The sequence below is a fragment of the Magnolia sinica genome, chromosome 3, assembly GCF_029962835.1.
Source record: "Magnolia sinica isolate HGM2019 chromosome 3, MsV1, whole genome shotgun sequence".
Classification (NCBI taxonomy): Eukaryota; Viridiplantae; Streptophyta; class Magnoliopsida; order Magnoliales; family Magnoliaceae; genus Magnolia; species Magnolia sinica.
Genome location: NC_080575.1, coordinates 44,159,658 through 44,182,977, shown reverse-complemented (window position 1 = coordinate 44,182,977; position 23,320 = coordinate 44,159,658). Strand labels below are relative to the sequence as shown.

Here is a 23,320-nt window from a genome sequence, read left to right as displayed (position 1 = left end):
CCCACTTTGATTTGTATAAGGCCCATTGTGATGTGTGCAAGGCCTATGGGTTATGGCCCATTGCAATGTACATATGGCCCGTATATGAGGCCCATATGATTAAGCCCATCTTAATGTAGTTATGACCCATCCACTGAGATATATATAAGGCCCATGTTGTGAGGCCATTTGATGTATTAGAGGCCCATGGGTCGAGGCCCAATGGGACTTACATAAGGCCCATTGTAGTGTGATTCCACCATGGTATATGTGTCGACCCTTATAGCGGGCTATGCTTTGGGAGCAATGATGGTTTGATGTCCACATTGCAAGGATGATGTTGGTTAAATGTCCGCATTGTCACTCTCTCCCTAGGGCCCATTAATAGGCCCATACCTGTAATGTGTAGGCCGTCTAGGCCCATCTTTGTTTTGATCAGAGCCCATCACCACATTATATGCTTAGTATAGATCCATGATTCATGATCATACGCATCATATGTATGCCTGATGTGAGGATTGACTGATCATTGACATGCCTTCGGGTAGATTGTTTATGGACTCCCTGATAGGCGGAGTTGCCCTACATGAGCGCTCGGTACGCGCAGGATTATTACATGTCTGAAAGTATGATTCATGCACTTGCATTTGTGTGATTGTGATTATTATATGCCCGAGCGACATCAGGGCCATAGCCTCCACAGACACATCATGGGTGACTGGATTGGATACCGAAAATATTGTTACTAAGCATCGGGGTGTCATAGATGTCCCTGGATGAAAATCCCTAAACCCGATGGTACCAGAGGATGACTCTAACGTCGAGACCGAGTAGATATATGAGCTCACGAGGGCCAAATACTAGGAGGCCGCGTTTCCCACTGTGTCGTGGTTGGTTGGAAAGGGGTGTGGCCTTACTCGCCCGAGGGTAGGGAGCAATACTAGGCTGAGTTTGACCAGCTCGTGAATGGGTCCGCTATCGACATGCCAGATAGGTATTGGCAGACTATTGGCCGGGCGGATGGTGAAGTTTCTTATGCTCACTTGGACTGTGTGGCTAGGAGAGCGGCAGTGCCACTTGGAGTGTACTAAACCCCGGTGATTATCCAGAATGAGAACTGTACTGATACATGATGAGGATTGGCATGCTTGAGTTGCATCTCGCTTCGCATGGCCGTGTTATGGCCGATAGCATTCATATCTTGCACCGCATAGCCTTGGTACGGCTGATTGCATTCATGTACTCATCACCATGATTCCGCATTACTCTGACCTTGCATTCCGAGCACGCTTATATTGCGCACACACTTACACCACCCTTTAAGCTTTCTATAAGCTTATACACGATTGATGTGTGCAGGTGACGTCAGGACGCAGCCGTAGCCTTGTTGCAGCAGGAGCGTGCAATCGAGCTTTTGGAGTTTCCGTTATTTTCATTATATTGTATTTCCCTTTCATACGCCTTGTACTTAAAAGTTTTTAATTATAGTGGATTTTGTGATGGTGTTCTTGTGGTTATTGTTCGTGGGTTATGCTTATGGTTATGCTCATTACGAATTAAATTGATATTAGAAATCCTCCTTGTAGGATCTCAGGATCGGAACCTGGTAAATGGGTGCCGGGAGCCGAGAATGGGGTTTTACGGAGGCTGTCGGTGCCGGATTCGGCGATTGAAAATTTTGTGAGCCCGATTCCCGAGTTCGGGGCGTGAGATCCTTACATAGGGGTGTGGATAGAGTTGTGTTCAAGGTGGAGAATGCAGGGAGTAGTCTATGCTCAAGGTGGAGGTTGCACGAGAGATCTTTAGGGAGACTTAGCAGAATGCAAGTCAAAGTGGAGATTATTGTGAAGGATGCCTTGGATTCTGTTAATCTGTTATGTAGAGAAGCCCTATCTCGGAGGGACCATAGTTTTTTTTTTTTTTTTTTCCAGTTCAACTGAAAATTGGGTGGTTTCTTAGTTTGCATGATGTGAAGATTTGCACGATTTTTATTTGACCTAAATGTGTAGTAGGTTTGGTTCGATCTGACCAAACGGTTTACGCATATTAGTGCAAATCGGGGTATTTAAGGCCAATCATGATTAGGACTTGTTATATGAGTATTTTCTCTCCAAGGGCAAGGGTTTTGCAATGTGAAAGGGTTCTAAATGCTTGTAAGGGCTTAGGAATTGATTTTCTCAAAGGGCTAGGGTTTTTCTAGATGTGCATCGTAAGGAGAGATCCATTTTTCATCTATAATTGAAGAAGGTGAGTGCTATAAACACTACGGTTTTGATTATAGTATTTTTCTCTCACTTTGTGTCGTGGATTTTCCACATAAAATATCTTATGTTATGTAGTTGCTTGCTTGATTGTTTGGTTATTTTGTTTATTATGATTGTTCTATCTTTTTTGTACATGCTTCTGCAAAGCGCATGGATTGACGTTGGTGTTAGATATGAATTTCTAATACTTAGGGTTGATTCGGATTTTTTTTGGCTTAGGATTACATCCTAGTAGTGTGATGAGAGCCGGAACTCCAATAGGATGTCACATGGACTTAACAAGTTGGAAGTTATCCACTAGGGGGACCGTAAACTAATGGTCCAATTTGTTGGACCTTAGATCTAAGAAAAGGATGCTCACTCTTGATTTTGGCGGAGCCCACCATAGTGTGTATGGAAGATCCACCCAAGGACTAAATATGTAATCTAATGTTAAAGCCCAAAAGCAAAATATCAGGCTGACTTGCTATTCAGGTGTGCCATATGGAAGGAAAGAGTTGGAAGATAGATGTCCACACTTAATTTTAACAAGGAGCCCCTAATGATTATATGTAATCCACTCCAACCATTAGATGCCACACCATAATTTAGATATGGTGCCTAAACATCAAGCCATCCATGATTCAAATTGGCCACACCATGGGAAACAATTTGGTAAGCAAGCCTTACCTTGTTCTCTGTTTCCAATCATATGGTCCACCTAAATAACATATGGCACTACTTTTGGGCCTTGAGCCTAACATGGCTTGACACACTTGGTGGTCAAAGTGAATTTCACATAAGTATTACGGTGGAGCCCACTTAAAGACCCAATCACGTTAAGAAAGCTTAATACAAAAGGTAGTGGACTGACAATACATCGATTAATGAGTAGCATTTTGAAAACCTTTTTGAAAAAAAGTATAAATGTACATTCAATATTAATTAGGTAATTATTTGTAAAATTTCTTAGAAAATAACCACTCATTTGTATATTTTATGAAAAATAAGGTAACGTTAACGTGCACATGGGGCATGTGGCCCACTTGCAGATGCATGGTAGGATGTGGGTTGCTTGAACAGGCACACAAGGCATATGTGGCACATGTGCATGGGGGCATTGGCATCTATGGCATATGTAAGATGCTTAAAGGTTGGATGTAATAATTTGAGGTGCTCGAGAATAGATGGTCTCACTTGTGTTGCAGTGACACAATAAAAGATTTTCAATTTGATAGCCTCCCTTTTTCGTCTAAGGACAAAAAACCTCACTTTTAAATTATTTCCCAAAATCTAGCTCCCTAGTTTATATATGTCCTACACTCACTTACACTAACAAATCTTTAATATATGATCTTGTTAACTAGGGAAAAGTAAATCTTATCCCTTGTTGATCACAAATATCATTGTTTTGCCGCAGGAAGGTTTCAATGGTGGTATCATTGTCCCTATTGTTTCAATTGGTGTGGTCCACTTTGAGCTTCACATATAATTCATTTTTTAAGCTCATATCCTAAAATGAGTTAACAAAATAGATTGATGATTTGGATATAAAATATGTTGGCCCCATAGTGCCCAATATCACCTAGCTGGATGGTGTTGATCACCAATAAATCTGCTTCCATGTCAAAGATACAACCCATTCTCCGGGTAGTGCCAACCTTGATGTTTGTGAGAAATCCACCTCGTCCATCTTTTTTTTTTTTTTTTTTTTCTTTTCTTTCTATCTCATTTAAGAGTATGGCCAAAAAATAAGGCCGATGCAAAGCTCAAGTGGGCCAAACGACAGGAAATAGTGGGAATTGAATGCCCACCATTGAAGCATCTTAGGGCCATCATGGGCGAATGTAAGTATTTGATCTTCCTCAATTTTGGAGTCTTGCCTTAGAATGATTTGGTAAAACATATGGATAGGGTAGATTTCTCACAAACATAAAAGGTGGGCCCCATTTATGGTCCTAGTTTGGCCATGTCTGTCAATTCATTGCATGTCTTGGGTTATAGAGTTGGTGGAGTACTCTTTGTCCTTGAGGGTTGCCCATATATAGTGGGGCCACCATAATGTGTGTGAGAAATATAACCTTTTCATCTATTTTGGCATTCATTTAAGGGAATGAACCCAAAAATGAGGCCAATCTAAAGCTCAAGTGGGCTAAACCCAAAAATGAGGCCAATCTAAAGCTCAAGTGGGCTAAACGATAAGAAATAGTGGGGATAGAACACCTACCAATTGAACAATCTTGGTGCCATCGTGGGGCCCACATTGAGCATTTGATTTGCTTCATTCGTAGGGTCATGTCTTACAAGGTGTTGTCAAAATAGATGAACCAAGTGGATTTCTCAAAACAAGGTAGGTCCCGTATATGATAGGGGTTAGGGTCCCTCTTCTATTCATTACATGTCTTTGGCATCGAGTTTGTACAAAGGAGTAACTCCATGGCCTCAAGGGTTGCCATACATGGTGGGGCCCACCTTGAAGTTTGTGAGAAATACACCTTGTTCATCTATTTTTCCATCTCATTTAAGTGCATAGGCAAAAAAATAAAAATAAATGAGGTTGATCCAGAGCTCATATAGGACAAACAACAAGAAACGATAGGGATTAAAAATTTTCACTGATGGTTTCAATATTTGTCCATTAACTTTGAAAACATTACCATTTTGGGGATTCACAACTTCCACAGCCTCTTATGGATAACCATTCTTCACAGCAAAAGGGTTGGTCCATCTGGATCATAATTTTTCAGGAAAGAGATGGAGACGCAAATTATGCAGAAGAACTTTTTGATTTGGCTCAAATGTTTTTTTCTGAAAATGTTCTTGTCATGGAGCACCTTCATTCTCTCCTGGTATATTCTTGCATTGTCATATGCATCTTTCCTAATTTCATCTAACTCCATAAGCTAGAGTTTTCGCGGCATGCTTGCTTTGTCAATGTCAAAGTTGAATTTCTTTATGGCCCAATATGCCTTATGTTCCAATTCCACTGTCAAGTGTCAAGCTTTCTCATGCATTTCAATAGGGGTTTTGAATGTACTCCAATAAGCCCACAACACATTAGTTAGCCTCAAGGACCAATCCTTATATTTTGGATTCATAGTGTTGGAGCATAAAATTAAGAAAGAAAATGAAAAGAATTGAGAATCAATAGTTGTTGGTTGCGCGGCGCGCAACATAGTATGGAAGTCTCATTACGCGGCGTATAATAAAAGTGCTCGCGCAATGGAAGTGTTCGCGATATGAGATTTGTATCTCCCACACTACGAAGATGTATTACGGGGATATGAAGGTTTGCATGTGTGGGAGGCTATAAATACCCCTTCACCTTCTTCATTTGGATCATTCAAAGACTTCAAGAGCAAGAGGAGAGTAGAGAATTCTGAAGATTTCATCCAGGTACAGATTGTACCTGTTGCACGGTGCGCAGAGGGGTGAGCACGCAATCCGTAAGACCCATGACCCTGAAATCTGGTTTGTACACTGGATAGCCGTTGACTATAGGTCCATTGGCCTTGAGAATGTTTTGACTTGATCATAATGTTGTTCTATTATTAAGCCGTAAGCCGTATTTCAACCCGATGTCCTAATTTAAGATATGGACTTAAAATTAAACAATATGAGAAGTGACAATTATGTCCTTATTTTATCTGGCGGAGCCCTACCATCGAGTTTTCAAAATCCGTTAGGTTTGAGAGCCTAACCGTGGTAACCGTAGTCGAGTTACGGAGTTAATGGCGAAAACGGCATGTCAATAGGACACCCGAAGTGTAAGTTATGCATAGATATGTATATGTATATTTTGAGAAAATTTACTCAAATGACCTCGATGTTTTTAAACTTCTTGGAATACGTTAGTTCCAACTACTTAAATAACATTGTTATATTGCTACTATACGCTTAAACTTTTCAAAATCATCACAAAACATCCCATAACCCTTTAAAACCAATTTCAAGTCCACACATATGAAAACCCTCTTGCAGAATTTTATTTTTCAGCACTCTTTCTTGTTGAATGTGAAGTTGAGAAGAAGAAGAAGAAAAAAAAGGAAATAGAAGCTGAGATTGCAGGTCAATCTTTTGATAGTTCCAAGTGAGTGTATAGATTAGGAGCACGTATATGTGTACGTTGAGGTTTTCTTCAAAACCCTATCTCTGGAATTTCTGTTTTAAGGTTAGAGAATTGCTGGATTTTCTGTTTTAGGGTTAGGGTTTCGCTGGATTTTCATTTAGGGTTAGAAGATTGCTGAAATTTCTGTTTTAAAGTTAAATAATTGCTGGATTTTCTGTTTTAGGGTTAGGTTTTCGCTGGATTTTCATTTAGGGTTAGAAAATTGCTGAAATTTCTGTTTTAAGGTTAAATAATTGCTGGATTGTCTGTTTTAGGGTTAGGTTTTTGCTGGATTTGTATTTAGGGTTAATAGATTGCTGGATTTTCTTTCAAAACCCTATCAAAGACTAGCTTTGCTAATTTAAATTCGTTAGGTTATTGCTAAACTTTCTTAAGGTTATGGCTGATTAGATGAAAGTGGATTTTCTACGTTAGTTGATTAGGTTATTAATGGCTAATTAGATGAAAGTCATACATATTTCTAACGAGTTCTCTCTTTGTCCCTTACAAACGGGTTCTCTCTTTGTCCCTTACATCCGCCTGCTACCTGTTTGACAAATTGTTTCAAAGAAATATGCTACATCTTTTTAATGTAGTTTCTTCTTGAGAAAAAGCATGCTTGTAGCATGAAGTCTTATAACAGAATAAATCCCGAATTGGAATTAGATTGGCTAAGTCATGTGCATATCATATGCATGACTCATAGTTGTTGTATCATTGTATGCTTGAGAGTGAATGATTCATATCATGATATGGTGATCATAGTGGGTTGTGGTGTAACACACGATGTGTCTATGATGAGTATGTAAACCGTCTAGATACATGATGTATTACATGAGACCCTTTTGAGGAATTTAAATGTGGAACTTAAATGTATGAGGAGACCACATGAGAAAGGTCGTCCTATGTTTGCCTTGAAAACCATGACATATTGTGCTTATATGTGGACTTATGCATATGGTAATTGTAAATGTGATGAAACATACTTTGTTATAACTTGAGTTGGACACCACACCGGAAATACAGGACATGATTAGAGGGTCTGTGGGTGAAAGTCCCTAAACCCCGATTGGTACCATTGGGAGCGACCAATGCTTAGACCGGGTAGAAGAACAGAGCGCTGGAATGCCGAAATACCAAAGTAGGCAGCGACTCCCATCGACGCGTGTCGATTGGTTGAGAGGTCTGACTTGACCTGCTTATGGGCAAGTAAAGATAGGTTGTGTGTGACGAGCTCGTAAATTGTCCACTATCATTTTGCCAGGCGACTTATTACTTCTCACTGTTAAACAGATAGTGAGATTTAACACAAGTGGGTTAGACTAGTTCGGCCCGTGAACTATGTAATCACACCTCTGTAGTTGACCACGGTGGAAAGTCTACACAAATGGGTAGTAATTATATGCGAGTCCCACCTCTGTTTTAGACCCTGGTGATCCAATTGAGAAATGTGGAAAGTTGTGGAAACGTTGAAAGAGTAGGCATTGTATCTTTATTTTATTGTTATCGAGCCAGAAAGCATGTGCATTAGATGAGCATGACATGAAACATGCATTTTCACTGGACACGCACTCACTGGGCTTAGTAGCTTAAGCTTTCCTTTCTATTTTTTTGTTATAGGTGAGAGTAGAGAGCTGCAGGAGTAGAGGCTATGGACTTCAGTTGTCCTTTTTGTTTTATACATATCAGTGTATATTTTTTTTGTAATACCCTGAATATGTACATCAGGTATAGTAAATATGACATGGTTTATGTTTTGTTTTTGCCTTGATGTGCTCAGTTGTACACAATAATATATGTTGAATATGATGAAATTTTGAGACATACATGCTTGTTGTCTTTACTTTCAAAAATTCTCCTTGTGGAGCGCTGCTTATGAGACTTAACATGTGATAGTTGGAAGTCCCAAAATCGGAGTTTTACGGAGGCTGTCAACCAAAATTTGGTGTCCTATAATCATGGATTACCAACACTAGATTTAGGGTCGTGACACAATCAAAGATAGACATGAGCTTATTGCCTGCACAATAGGTTCATTGCGCGGACAGTAAGCTCCAAATGATGAAATATTGTTTCAGGACATCATGGAGAGCTTAATTCATGCCAAAGGAGCAAGATTCTTCAAGTCTACAAGATTGATTGATATAATATCATTTCCGCACGACTTCTTCGATCAGAAGATCACATTGCGATTCAAAATGCTACCGAAATTAATATTTGAACTTACTCGATTCTTGTACCTTTGTTACATATACTTTATTTTGGAATCAAGGGACAAATGAGGATGTAAATGAATTCAAAATTAATAAAATATATATTGTGATGATTGTTTCTCTCATTCTTTCTTTGTTATTATTGAATAATATAATTCTCCAAAACTAACACATTCGTTTCTTGTCGAAACATGTAGTTTTCTCTAAAATCTATTTAATTTCCCTATTGAAAACTTCAGCTTAACCACTTGTGTATGGATGATATGGTGTAGCCATTTTATGTGTAATACCATATTTTTCATTAAATCTCAAATGGCCTATTAAAGAAGTGGGAACCACTACCATTACTTATGAATCTTGGCATTATAAATCTCGATAAAATATTTTCTTTTAAGAACCATAGAACTATTTTATGATCATTAGTTCTATAAGGAATCGCCTCCACCCATTTAAAAATATTATCGACAGCTAAGAGAATATAGAGATGTCCAAAAGATAGGGGAAAAAGTATCATAAAATCAATATCTCAACAATCGAAAATTTCTATGATTAGATCAAATTTTCGAGCATCATGTTTCTTCGAAACATTCTTCTCATTTTCTGACATCGTTCACATGCCTTGCAAAACTTATGCGTATATTTAAACATAGTCGGCCAATAAAAACCACATTGAAGAATATGGGCGGTGATTTTCTTTGCTAAAACATGACCTCCACAGGCTTGTGGGTGACAAAAGGAGATGACACTAGTTTGTTCATTATTTGGAACATATCTGTTAATGATTTAGTCTGGGCGATATTTAAACAAATATGGGTTATCTAAAAAACAAAAAAAAACTATGTACCTCAGCTAAAAATCTCTTCATATCTTGTGACATCCAATGGATTGGCAATTTACCTGCCACAAGATAGTTAGCTATGTCAGCATACAAAGGTAATTGGAAAATAAAAAATAATTGTTCATCCGGGAATGTTTCTTTGATTGGCGTGGTTTCAATGGGATTGAATAGGGCAAGTTAGGGCAAATTGTCCGCCACTATATTCTCTACTCCTCTCTTGTCACGTATCTCTAAGTCAAACTCTTGGAGTATGAGAATCCATCTTAAAAGATGGGGCTTAACATCATTCTTTGATAGAAGATACTTAAGCACCAAATGATTGGTAAAGATTATGATTTTTTATTCGATCAAGTTGGACTTGAATTTGTCTAGAGCAAAAACTATGGCAATGAGTTCTTTTTTGTAGTTAAGTAATTTATCTAGGCATCATTCAGCGTTCTACTTGCGTATTAGATAATATATAGCTTCTTGTCCTTCCATTGGCCAAAAATAGCCCCAAGCGCATAGTCTCTAGCATCACACATGATTTCACAAGGAATGCTCCAATCGGATGGCTGCATAATTGCCGTGGTTGTCAACACACCCTTAAGTTTTATAAAAGCCTCTTGGCATGAGTTAGTTCACTCGAAGGCGACATTCTTAATCCTTAATGAACCTCCTATAGAATCTTGCTGGTCTAGAAATTTGATTGAAATCCTTAATGAACCTCCTATAGAATCTTGCTAGTCTAGAAATTTGATTGAAATCCTTAATGAACCTCCTATAGAATCTTGCTTGACTTAGAAAAGAACGAATGCCATATATGCTTTTGGGAGTTGGCAACTTAGCAATCAAGCTTATTTTGGCCTTGTCCACCTCAATTACATTGGATGAAATCATATGTCCAAGGGCAATTCCCTTTTGAACTATGAAGTGACACTTTTCCCAATTTAAAATAAGGTTTTTCTCTTCATACATTGTCAAAACCAAATTCAAGTGCTCAAGGCACTCATCAAATGAACTACCGATAATGGAGAAGTCATCCATGAACACTTCCTAAAAATTCACAACCACATCTAAGAAAATACTAAGCATGCATTTGTGGAATGTAGCATGATCATTAGATCATTCGAATGGTATCCTTCGATAAGCAAAGGTGCTAAAGGGGCATGTAAATGTTATCTTCTCCTAATCTTTTGTGGTTATCTCAATCTCATTGTACCTCGAGTACCCATCTAGGAACCAATAGTAGGAATGATCGACCAACCTTTCCAAAACTTCATCAACAAAGGGCAAGGGAAAGTGGTCTTTCCTCATGACGTATTTAGCTTCCTGTATTCAATGCACATTCTCCAAAAAGTGGTAACTCTAGTTGGCACGAGTTCATTATTGACATTGGTTACAATGGCGATTTCAGACTTCTTGGGCACAACCTGAGTTGGATTCACCCACTAACTCTCAGATATAGGGTAGATGATACCCACATCCAATAGTTTCAACACCTCCGCCTTAAACACATCCCTCATGTTTGGATTTAATTGGCATGGTGGTTGCTTAGATATTTTGGCATTTTCCTCTAGGTGTATTCGGAGAGTGCAAATAAGGGGATCAATTCCCTTGAGATCCACAATATTCCATCCTATGGCTCTCTTGTGTTTTTTAAGAGTAGCAATCAACTTGCTCTTTTGTTCCTCATCTAGGTGGGAAGAAATCACCACCGAATATGTATCCTTTTGACCTAAATAAGCATATTTCAATTCAGCAGGCAAAGGTTTTAGGTCAAGCTTCAATGCCTCGATGTTAGACGGTAGAGGCTTTGAGTATGTAGATGGTAATTTTTCAAAGCATGGACTCCACTTATTAGTTTCGATTACTGGAACATAATCTACCAATGCGCTCACCATGTCCAATATCATGTGATCGTCGGAATCCATAAAGTGAGCAGCACAGGCTTCAAAGGGATCGGAGATTGTATTTAAAACAAGTTCACCCTCCATAAGTGTATCGATCATGTTTATATCGTGGATCTCATCTACATCCCCTGATTGTTTGTAAAGGTTAAACATATTCTCCTCAAATGTCATGCTTTCAAAGGACAACTTTATCACTTCTTTCTAGCAATTGATTATTGCATTTGAAGTAGCCAGGATTGAGTGTCCTATGATGACCGAAATATGAGTGCTCATGTTTATAACCCGTTGTGTCCAAGACCATAAAATCTACAAGGTAGTAGAACTTATCGACTTGGACTAATAGGTCCTCCACTACCCCTCTTGGTATACAAATGGAGTGATCAACGAGTTGTAGGGTTGTCTTGGTGGGTTTTAATTTACCAAGCCCTAATTGTTCATATACTGAATAGAGAATGAAGTTAATGCTTTCCCCCAAATCTAGCAAGGCTTGTTCAATCTAGAAATTCCCTATAATGCATGAGATCATAGGGTTACCCATGTCTTTATATTTGAGGGGAGCATTTTGTTTGATAATAACGCTCACTTATTTTGTCAAAAAGGCTTTTTTTGCACATTTAATTTGTATTTAACCGTGCAACAGTCCTTAAGAAACTTGGCATAGGACAGAATTTGCTTCATCACATCCGACAAGGGAATGTTGATTTTTGACTTGTTGAAAAACTTCCAGAATATCCTAATTTTTGGATGGGCACTTTGATAAGATAAGGCGTTGGGGGAACATAGTTGCAGGCTTGTACTCATGCATCGAATCTTTGTCATGTGGAACGACACTAGGTCCATCATCGTTCTTAGATTTATTCAAATCCTCGGGCATGTTGGCCTTCATCAAAATAGTCTTATAAATCTCTTTTCCACTTCTAAGAGTGGTGATGGATTTAACTTGTTCTACATGTGGGTTGGGGGGATTAGAATCACTCACCTCATATTATCCTTTTGGGTTAGGCTAAGGTTGGGCAAGAAAGGTCTCTTTTTCCCTAATACTCAAGTGTGATTAAATCCTTAAAACCAATGTTTTAAGATCATTTATGGCCTACATGGTGGTTTGATTGAATTGCATTTGACCTTGCATGAATGCTTGCAATGTGTCCTCAAGGGTCCTCTTTTGTGGTCGCACTTGTAGTGCGCTTTGGGGTGTAGGGGGAGGCGTATGGGAAGGAGTTCTTGCATTGGCAGTTGGTCCGTTTTTCCAACTAAAGTTGGGATGATTCCACCAACTTGGATTATATGTGATGGAATTTGGCGCACTGAGCGGGCATTGATAAGTGTTCATGGCATTCACTTGAGCTTTCAACACATCCTGAAAAGCCGGAATTATGGGACAATCCTTTGTAATGTGTGCATTGCTCTCACATATGCCACAAGCACTCTCAACGGCCACATTGGTTTGTTGGACCGCTTCCACCTTCTTAAGTTCCATGGCCTCAACTTTTTGAGTGACACCCCCAATCTTAGCTTTAACATCGTCATTTTCTTTAAGGATGTATATTCTCCCTTTCTCTTTAGACGTAAGCTTTGCATTACTTGATTTGTTGGTGGTGCCCCATGATTGTGCATTTGCAGCCATCCTCTCAAAGTAATCCCATGCCTCTTAAGGATTTTAGTCATGAACTCGCCATTGCACATCATCTCCACAAATTGACGCATATTTGAGTTCAATCCATCATAGAAGAAACTAATTACACCCAAAATTTCATAACCATGGTGTGGACAAGTAAATAAGAGTTCCTTAGAATCTCTCCCAATATTTAAAAATATTTTATTTTCTTTTTAGGAGTAGTTCATGATGATGCGCCTCAAAGTATTGGTTTTATGAACCGGGAATAACTTTTTAAGGAACTCTCAGGTCATCTCGGCCCATATGCCTATCGAGCATGATCTTAATAAGTAGAGCCATGACTTGTCCCTCTCCTTTATAAAGAAGGGAAATAACTTTGAGTCTAATGATGTCTTGAGAGACGTTATTACAATATAAGGTTGCTACAATTTCATCGAATTCCTTGATATGTAGATATGAACTTTCTGAATCAAGTCCATGAAATTTGGGAAGAAGTTGGATCACTTTCGTTTTGAAGTTTAGATTACATATATTCACTGGAAAAATCATGTAAGATGGTGTAGTTGTTCTTGCTAGTTGTAGGTAGTATCTTAAAATTCTGATTGGAAGAATGTAGTGTGCCTCATTCTCATCACGTACTGTCTTAGTTGGTGGCATGTCAAGTTCAACATTGACATTCTCACCAAAGTTTGGCTCTTGCACAACCATGTTTAGAGCATTCACAGCCATAATTTGGGATGACACAAGAGTACTCAGATATTTTCTAACTCGACAGTGGACGGAGAGACTATTGACTAAACCTTATTCACTTAGAAGTTGTTGTGTAACCCTCTTGGGCATGAACCACGTATAGAAAACTAAGTGATAAACTTAAACCTAAGAATTGAAATCCTACAGTAAAAAATTAAATTCTAAAGCAATATGACTTACTAGAAAGCCATTAAGAAATCTTAAAGACAACTAGAAAAGTGGGGAACAAAGTTATCAATTTAGAAGAACTAGGGTCAGAGAATTCTGAAAAACAAAAACAAAAAATTGTTAATGTTCTAGAAAAAAAAATCATGCGAAAAAATCTAATTGGAAATTTTGAAACGAAAACCATAGGTTAGAATTAAAAAAAAAAAAAAAGCTAATCTAATCTTAAATATTCTTAGCACAATTTTCCCCAACAAAGGTGCCAAAAACTTGATCAAATCCAAGAGTTGACAACCCCAAGTGCAGGGATTGCGATACAGAAATAACTCGTGAATTTGAGATCGAACCACATGAAATTTTAGTGAGAACACAATTAAAAATAATTAAGTTGTCTAGGTTTTTAATTCCGCAAAGTAAAAAAGGGTGTAAAACAATTAATAAAAGCGACTAAGGATCAATGAATCCCCAATTAATAGAACATGAACTTAATTCGTCTTCTCAAGTTGATAACTCAATTAGAACTGGATTTCAATCAGTTTTAATCCAAAGATAGAGTAACAGAATCAATCATAAACATCCAACCTAGATTAGATTCATGATAGACTAATATCTCATGAAGATGTAGGTAATCAATCATAGGGAATCAAAAGCATTTATTGTGCCCGGAGTCAACAATAGATCAATCGATTTTATAGATTGATTCCTTCTCCAATCTAAGAATTCAATCACTTCCAATCACAATTCAACATGAAAACTAATAACTTTTTATAAAAAAGAACTAAATATCAAATATCTATCAAGTGGTTTATCCATTAGCCCTAGCTAAGAGATTAGCCTAGCATGGTTAACAACTTAAACAAAAACAAAAGAGAAACAAACTAGATTGGAGATAGAATGAAAGAACGACGACGGAAGAGCTTCGACTTCGCATGCTCTCTCTCTCTCTCTCTCTCTCTCTCTCTCTCTCTCTCTCTCAAAAACCCTAGATTTATGATTAGGGATGTACAAAAGACCTCCTTTAAATAGATTTTGAAATCCAACTTTTGCACTTCTTTAGAAAATTAACAAAATCGACTTTGATTTTACGCACTCCCCACTTCCGTCGATGGGTTCTCGATGGCATCGAAGTCCAATTGAACCTCTGTCGATGGCATCAAAGATCTTCAATGGATCGAGTAGAAACACAAATTTCATCCAGCAACAGTTTTTCAAAATTCGGATGTTTGTCGATGGGATCGAAGTTGTTTCGATCGCTTCGAATAATGTGTCCAACAACCAACTTGAAAAATTCTCAATGTTTTTCGAATTATGCTCGAGGGATTGAACTCCCATCGAAATCCACTATCGAATTGCACTCGATGGGATCATAAGTCTATGAATTTCTTCTGTTTACAACTCCTCTTTGAATTTTCATTTTTTTCTTCCTTCTTCACTTGGTTTCTTCAATCCTTTGGTACTTTAATTATTTCTCTACGACTTTGGAATTTTCAATTCTTCATTGTATCTTCTTTTGAGCTTTATTTTATTTCCATGGTTCTAAAATCACCTTGCATGCATATAATATATGTTAATATATTGATTAAGCACTTAAATTCATTGAAACTAGTGCAATTGAGAGGATAAATATGCAATCTTTAAGCTTGATCATATTCCTTCATGGGAACTTGGAGTACGTCATTTACATGAGGCAACTTAAAGTATTCGAGGAGCTTGGTAAGGAAGGCCACATGTGTAGGCTAAAGAAGCCATTATATGGGCTGAAGTAGTCTCCAAGGTAGTATTACAAGCGGTTTGATTGCGGTGGGGAGTCTCATTTATGTAATGGTTTGCACAAGGTCAAATATCTCAGAGATAGATAGTGTGGTCAGCAAATATATGACGAATTTAGGAAATGAGCATTAGAATATTGTTAAGTGGATTCTAAGGTATCTAAGGGGCACAATCGACACTCGGATCATGTTTGAGGGACATGTAGCTTCTGGTGGAGTTGTAGGCAATGTGTATTTGGATAATGCAGGTGATATGGACAATAGGAGATCCATTACGGGATATGTTTTGACATTAGCAGGAGGACCGATATATTCGAAATCTATGCTACAATCTATGATAGCGTTGTCTATAACTGATGTGGAATATATAGTCTGATAGGAGAACTCGGGTTGAAGCATGAGGTAATTCAGTTGCATTGTAATAGTTAGAGTGCTATCCATCTGGTGATGAATCAGTTATATTGTGCAAGAACCAAGCAATCGACATGAGATTCCACAATATACAAGAACTCATTACTTAAAGAGATATTATGTTTCAGAAGATTCATACGGATGGGAATGTCACAGACATGTTGACAAAGCCGGTGATCATAGATAAGTTCAAGCATTGCTTGTGGATGATCAATGTCTTCAGTCATTGATGAGATTGAGCACCCTTGCACAAGTGTGTGAATGGAGTTGCCTTCCAGGTGGAGAATGCAAGAGGTAGTCTACACTCAAGGAGCAGGTTGCATGTGAGATCTTTAGGTTGACTTGACAGAATGCAAGTCAAGGTGGAGATTATTGTGTAGAATGCCTTGGATTTTATTAATCTGTTGTGTAGAGAAGCTCTGTCTTTGTTCGACCAAAGTCTTTTTCAGTTCGACTGAAATTTAGGTGGTTTCTCAGTTTGCACACTGTGAAGATTTGCACGTTTTCTATTTGACTAAAATGTGTAGTTGGTTTAGTTCGGTCCGACCGAACAGTTTACGCAGATTAGCACAAATCGGGGTATTTAAGTTCGATTGCGATTAGAGCTTGTTAATATGTCACTCTAAGAGCAAGGGTTTTGTAAAGTGAGAAGGTTTTAAATGCTTGTAAGGGCTTGTGAATGAATTTTCTTAAGGAGCTAAGGTTTTCCTACCTGCGTATCATAAGGATAAATTCGATTTTCATCTAAAATCGAAGAAGGTGAATGGTGTATACTCTAAGATTTTGATTATAGTGGATTTTTGTCACTTTGTGCCGTGGTTTTTCCCACGAGAATTTTTCACATAAAATATCTTGTGTTTTGTAGTTGCTTGCTTAATTGTTTAGTTATCTATTTATTGTGATTGTTCTATCTTCATTGTATATGGATAAACTTGTTAACCGGGGGGAGGGGAGGAATTCTATCCCTGGTTTACTGCAATTATCATTGTTTTGCACCAGCAAGGTTTCAATGGTGGTATCATTGTCCTTATTGTTTCATTTGGTGTGGTCCGCTTTGAGCTTTGGATATACTTCATTTTTTTTTTAGCTCATTCCCTAAAATGAGTTGAAAAAACAAACGGACGATGTATATATAAAATATGTGGGCCCCACAGTGCCCAATATCACCTAGTTGGATGGTATTGATGACCAATGAATCTGCTTGCATGTCCAACCCATTCTTCAGGTAATGCTCACCTTTATGTTTGTGAGAAGGCTACTGTCTATTTGTTTTGTCATCTTATTTAAGGGCATGAGCCAAAAACTAAGGCCGATCCAAAGCTCAGGTGGGCCACACGACAGCAAACAGTGGGAATTAAATGCCCACCGTTGAAGCATCATGGGCCCACGTAAGCATTTGATCTGCCTCAATTATAGGGCCATGCCCTAAAATGATTTGTAAAAACGTATAGACGGGGTAGATTTCTCACAAACATAAAGGTGGTCCTATATATGGTCCTACTTAGCCATGTGGGTCAATTCATTGCATGCCTTGGGTTAAAAAGTAGATGGAGTAGTCCGTGTCCTCCAGGGTTACTCATACATAGTGAGGTCAGCATAATGTTTGTGAGAAATCTATCCTTTTCATCTATCTTGGCATTCATCTGAGGGCACGGATCAAAAAATGAAGCAAATCTAAAGCTCAAGTGAGCCAAACGACAGGAAATAGTGGGGACAGAACACCCACCAATTGAAACATCTTGGTGCCATCGTGGCCACATTGAGCATTTGATTTGCTTCATTCCTGGGTCATGTCCTAAAAGGTGCTGGCAAAACAGATGGAGGAGGTGGATTTCTCAAAACCACGGTGCCACGTATGATTGGGGTTAGGGTCGCTCGTCTGTTCATTACATGTCTTTAGCAGCGAGCTTGTACAGAGGAGCGGATTGCCATACACGGTGGGCTTACCTTAATGTTTGCGAGAAATCCACTTTGTTCATCTGTTTTTCCATCTCATTCATTGAAAGGCATGCCCCAGAAATGAAGCTGATCCGAAGCTCATGTAGGCCAAAAAACAGAAAACGGTGGGGATTAAATGCCCACCGTTGAAACATCTTGGGACCGTCGCATGGAGCGGCTTTGGTGTTACACCCCTCGCCTGCAGCAGGCTTGGTAGAAAAGAGTTGAGTACATAATACTCCACTTATGTAGGTTTTCGACCCTACTCTGACAGATTCTATACGTCAATGATAAGGTGCCACGTCAGGTATAAAACCCTGAGGACCTGTTTGGCCGGGCAGATCCTATGGTATTAGGAGGGATGGGATCAATTTTAAGGTAATGATGGTGGTGTCAGGGGATTGTCTTAAGATTCATGGGATTGCTTATATCCCGGGACAAGTTCACTAGGTCTGTTTGGCACACCGTGCATATCTCAGGATTTTACCTTCGGATCCATCTAACCAAGGGATAGGATCAATTTTAAGATAATGATGGTGATGTCAGTGGATTGTCTTAAGATCCATGGGATTGCTCATATCCCGGGACAAGTTCACCGGATTTGTTTGGCTCATCATGCCTATCCCAAGATATTGCCCATCTCAACCCTCCTAATACCGTGGGATCTGCCTGGCCAAACAGGCCCTTAGTATGTTTTAGCCAGGTAACACCGGACGCGGATTGGGTCGATCCCTCAATCCGTTGGGGCAGGGCACTGTGGGGCCCACCATGATGTAAGTATTTTATCCACGACGTTCATCATTTTTCTCAAATCATTTTAAGTTTTGAGCCAAAAAAATTGAGGCAGATACAGGGCTTAAGTGGACCACAAAGTGGGGATTGAACGTCCACCATTAAAAACTTCCTGGGAGCTGGAGGACTTTCGGATCAAGCTGATATTTGTTTTTTCACTTCATCCACGTCTACATGACCTTATGTATAGGATGGATGGTAAAAAAAAAAAAAACATCAGTGGCCCTTAGAAAGTTTGCAACGGTGGGTGTCATTATCACTGCAGCTTCCTTTGGTGTGGTCCATTGGAGCTGTGGACCTTCTTCATTTTTAGAATCTTAGATCAAAATGATCTGAGAAAAGTGATGAACGGCGTGGATAAAACACTTACATCATGGTGGGCCTCACAGAGCCCTGCTTGGACGGATTACTGTCCGGGGCGGGGTAGGACGCAATCCACGTCCGGTAACACCTAATTCACTCCCATCGTGGGCCCACTTTGAGCATTTGATCTACTTCATTTATGTGCCTATGCTCTAAAATGGGCAGGAAAATAGATGGACAGTGTGGATTTCTTATGGTTGAAAAATTCACGGGGTTACAGGATGGTAGCTAGAAATCCACCCGTCCATCTGTTTTTCCACCCCATCTTTTGTCATGGCCTCAAAAATGTAGCCGATTGATCAGGTAGACCAAATGACCAGAGAAACATTGGCGATTGAACACCTACCGTTGAAATATCTTCAAGCCATCTGGGGGCCCACTTTGAGCATTGGATCTGCCTATTTTTGCCATGTATTAAAGTCAGAGCAGTTTGCTCAATACGAAAATACAACAAGCGCCTGACATACGTATAGATAACTAATTAATTGCGATTAAATGGCTAAAGGTGAACTCTAGAGACGGGTTGTGAAAATTAGTTCTAAAGCAGAGGTTTTCAATACATAGCCCAAAAGTCAGCCGATCATATGGAAATCTGATGTAGAGCGGGTAGCAGACACTTACATAGTAAATATAGATCAGAGAAGGCCTGATGGAGGCAGAAGTGATCCGGACGGTTAGAACCTTAGAACAGTCATATTTTGCAAATCAAAATGAATTTCTCGATGTATCATATATGATTTTGGGTAGGTGAAGCTACTTTAGCCAACCAACCTGGCTCTGTCAGATTGCCTAAGCTAGATTTGCAAAATTCCATCGTATCAACGGTCAAAAGTTCCATTTATTTTCATTTTTACTATAAAAAGTAAGTTTTATTTTGAGTATAACTTTTGATCCTATGAGTTGCAGAAGTCATGCCCAACATGAAAAGGACTTAGAAAAATTAAAAGAATAAAGTGGTTAGGCTAAATTGGACACTTCGAATTTTTGACTGAAAACCATAAAATCTAGTAAGAACAGAGGTCATTTATAAATACTAAGCTTACTATTTATAGTAAGTCACATTTTTAGTATGTTTGGGTTGGAGTTTAAGTCTAAAACACAGTCCTAGATGTGAGTTCCTCGTTTAAAGAGTTATATTTTTTTAATTTCTTTTTCAATTGATTATTTATTTTGAATTTATTAAAAATTATTTCTACTTTAACCCCGTAGATTTTAGGAAGCTCTACGAGGAGTCCAGAGAGCTAGATGAATTCGAAGTAGATATACCCTTAGGAAGACAGTCTTCAAACCTCGTCACGGCCCTCCCAGCATCAAAATTCCTACTATTCATTTGTGCATATATATATATATATATATATATATATATATATATATATATATATATATATATATATAACAAAAAAAAAAAAGGTAACACCAACTTTCCATCCAAACTGTCTTAATTCAAGGTAATGGTTAGTTTTTTTTTTAAAAAATATATATAGATTGCCCCCTTTATGACTTTAATGGAATTAGTTCTACCATATAGAATATAGATTATGGGAGTTGACGAACCATAAATGCTTCCACGGTCCGGATAATGCATGAATAAAGGCAATCCAAATGGAACATTTTGGTTAACCAACTGGTCCCTAGGGATGGACCAATGAGATAAGCAGCTCTTTCATACAAACGTTTGCCTTTTCCCATGTGAATTTTTAAGGTGCTTCGGGAGAGTGAGCATTCGGCATATAAATATTAGATGACTATTCAGGTGCAAGCACTCTCGGGAGGGGAGGAATGCATTAGGTGATATACAATTAAATGAAATGAAGCAACCAGCATGCAGAAAGGAAAAGAAATTCATTTACCAATGAAATCAATGAGGAGGCGACCGTCGCATACCCTCCCCGAAGGCTTATGAAAGAAGGTTTCACCGTTGGGAGGTGGGACAGGTAGGAAAGCGGCTGATATACCTCCTGTATCTGAGTTGGAGTCCCCAAAGTTATAAATGGCCGGAAATTTGCATCTAGACAGTCCCATCACACTCCCTCCATCTATAGCTAAAACCAAAAACAAACCATAGAACCAGAGCAACGCCCTTCCATAACCCATTGCTTCCACAACACCACCTCCTCGCTCTCACTACAATTATATATATAGCTTATTCTCTGGTAGAGTTACTTTAGCTTTTTCCTTTGAATAGCAAGAGGCTGCAGGCCCTTCAGCAAAGTGAGGTGCATGCAAGTCGTGACCCTTAGACACCTGGGCTTTCTTTATCCTGCTCATGTTTCTATCATTTGCTTCCGTTTCAACAGACCTCTGTTTTGTTGTAGGTGGTATTGCCAGATGTACCTTTTGAAGGTTCCTTTTTGCTGCAGCGAGAGTAACTGAAACCAATTCCGGTGTTTGTTACTATAGTGCAAGGAAATTCAACAATGGTTTTCTGGAACCAGCAAACGGTCGGGATGGAAGATCTTCACCGTTGAGTTAACTACGCCTTGGTCCTACTGGTAACCTTGCTTTTAGAATTAGCAGGCATTAATCATAAGGATCCTTACCTGTTTAAGGATCAATTATGAGTATAAATTATAATTATCATGTAATCCATGTGAATTGGAATCGTTGGTTTTGTTTGCCACTATACATATGGATAACATGTGAATCCAAAATTTTTGTTTGGAATCTTTATGTTATGGATTCTGGATCATAGACAAACCACACTCATGGGTGACTTTTCAGGGTTTTCGTGTGTATTTGGTGACTTGGGGTATTGTATACCTGACTTGGAGTTGCCACTAGACAATTACTCAGATTCCCATAGTCGATTAGACCCGATAGAAACCTTAAGAGAAGGAATCGGGGGACATTCGCATTCTTAAAATGACTCTTAATCAGTAATTGGAAATTATGTGCAAGGGACTATGGTGAGAAAGAGGGAAGGTGTTGGCACCCTTTTTGCTCGTACAAATGTACGATCTCTACTTTATAGAACAACACAAAATATCAGGATTTGGATTAGTTTTTGCGCATAAATGATGCAAATGTGTGTGAAATGCAGTGTGACAATGCGGTGCCTACTACAAATGATGACCCAAGTTAGTACAAGTCTACCTAGACTCACCCACTTCAAGAAGCAATCGAAGTCTAGTTGGTCCAAGTTTTTAATGAGCAAGATCCGATGTACCGGCAAGCCTTAGAGCATACACTTGGACTGACTAAACTAGCAAGCGGGTTGGAGTAGAGAGGATGATGCATGATGCTAATGCGGGTATGAATGAAGTTGATCGAAGTTGAACGAGTAACGGATGAGCGGGTTGTCGCAAGGATTGACTCAAGTGGCTCATATTGGTGTTTTAGGTGGCAAAGGTGGCTAAGCGTTAGGCTTGACTAAGTTGACCTAGGCTAGAATTCATCTCTTTGTACTCTTTCTTCTCCTTGGTAGATGGATGGATGAAGGAAATAGAGGGATTAAGAGGTATGAGATGGAAGGTAATGGATGGAAGATGATTTTAAAATAAAGAAAGGAGGTGTTTATGGGATTTTGGAGTGACATTTTGGTTATTTTTAGGGATTCTATGAGTAATGAAGGGTCAGAATTGGTTGGTGGAATGGGATCGCCACGTGATGCAATAAGGATGGTTGGATAAATGGGCAAAATGCATAATTTCGGGCAAATGAGAAGGCCAAGTGGTCATTCCACCTAGATGTCACCACCCTACCTAACCCCATTATGAAAATTGGTGTTGTTCCACGTGTGCGCCACCCACCACATGTATGAGCCCGTTTTTTTAAGGGGTCCCTCTCATGGTAGTACTTCCCCTCTAGTTCGCTTAGATTTTTCTTATTGTGGTTATAAGGACTAATGGGCTTGGGCTTGGGCTTGAACTGGGCTTGCACTAAGCATGGATTGGGCTTGGACTTGGGTTTGGATTTAGGGTTCTACAAGAGTTCCTATTGCGCTCTGATCAACTTGTCAACCTTAGGTGGGGCATCTACACCTGCATGCATAACATGCATATTACCAATTCTTACACACAGTTCACTATGATGTATGTGAAATCCACCCCGATCACCAAGCGTGTCACTCCATTTTAGCCATGGGGACTAAAAATCAACCCAGTCCGTGATTCGAGCGGACCATTCGATTGGAAACAATATACAAGGCTGATTGTTGAGGCATAAGATGAAGGATCAAAGATGAATTAGAAAAGGGGAAATCATAAAGAGAAGGATGAAGAAAATGAAGGAATTTATGGCTTTGT

The 23,320-nt window shown here is 39.0% G+C and overlaps 1 protein-coding gene across 1 annotated transcript in view; it reads right to left on the bottom strand.

The window, feature by feature from the left end:
• LOC131239864 (GDSL esterase/lipase At5g14450) overlaps window positions 1-21,218 on the bottom strand; it is a 71,603-nt gene extending 50,385 nt beyond the window's left edge. The window contains exon 1 of the mRNA XM_058237764.1: window positions 20,927-21,218. Within this exon, the coding sequence (XP_058093747.1) occupies window positions 20,927-21,170 (244 nt within the window). The 5' untranslated portion in view covers window positions 21,171-21,218. The remainder of the gene's footprint in view (window positions 1-20,926) is intronic.
• Window positions 21,219-23,320: the final 2,102 nt, after the last annotated feature.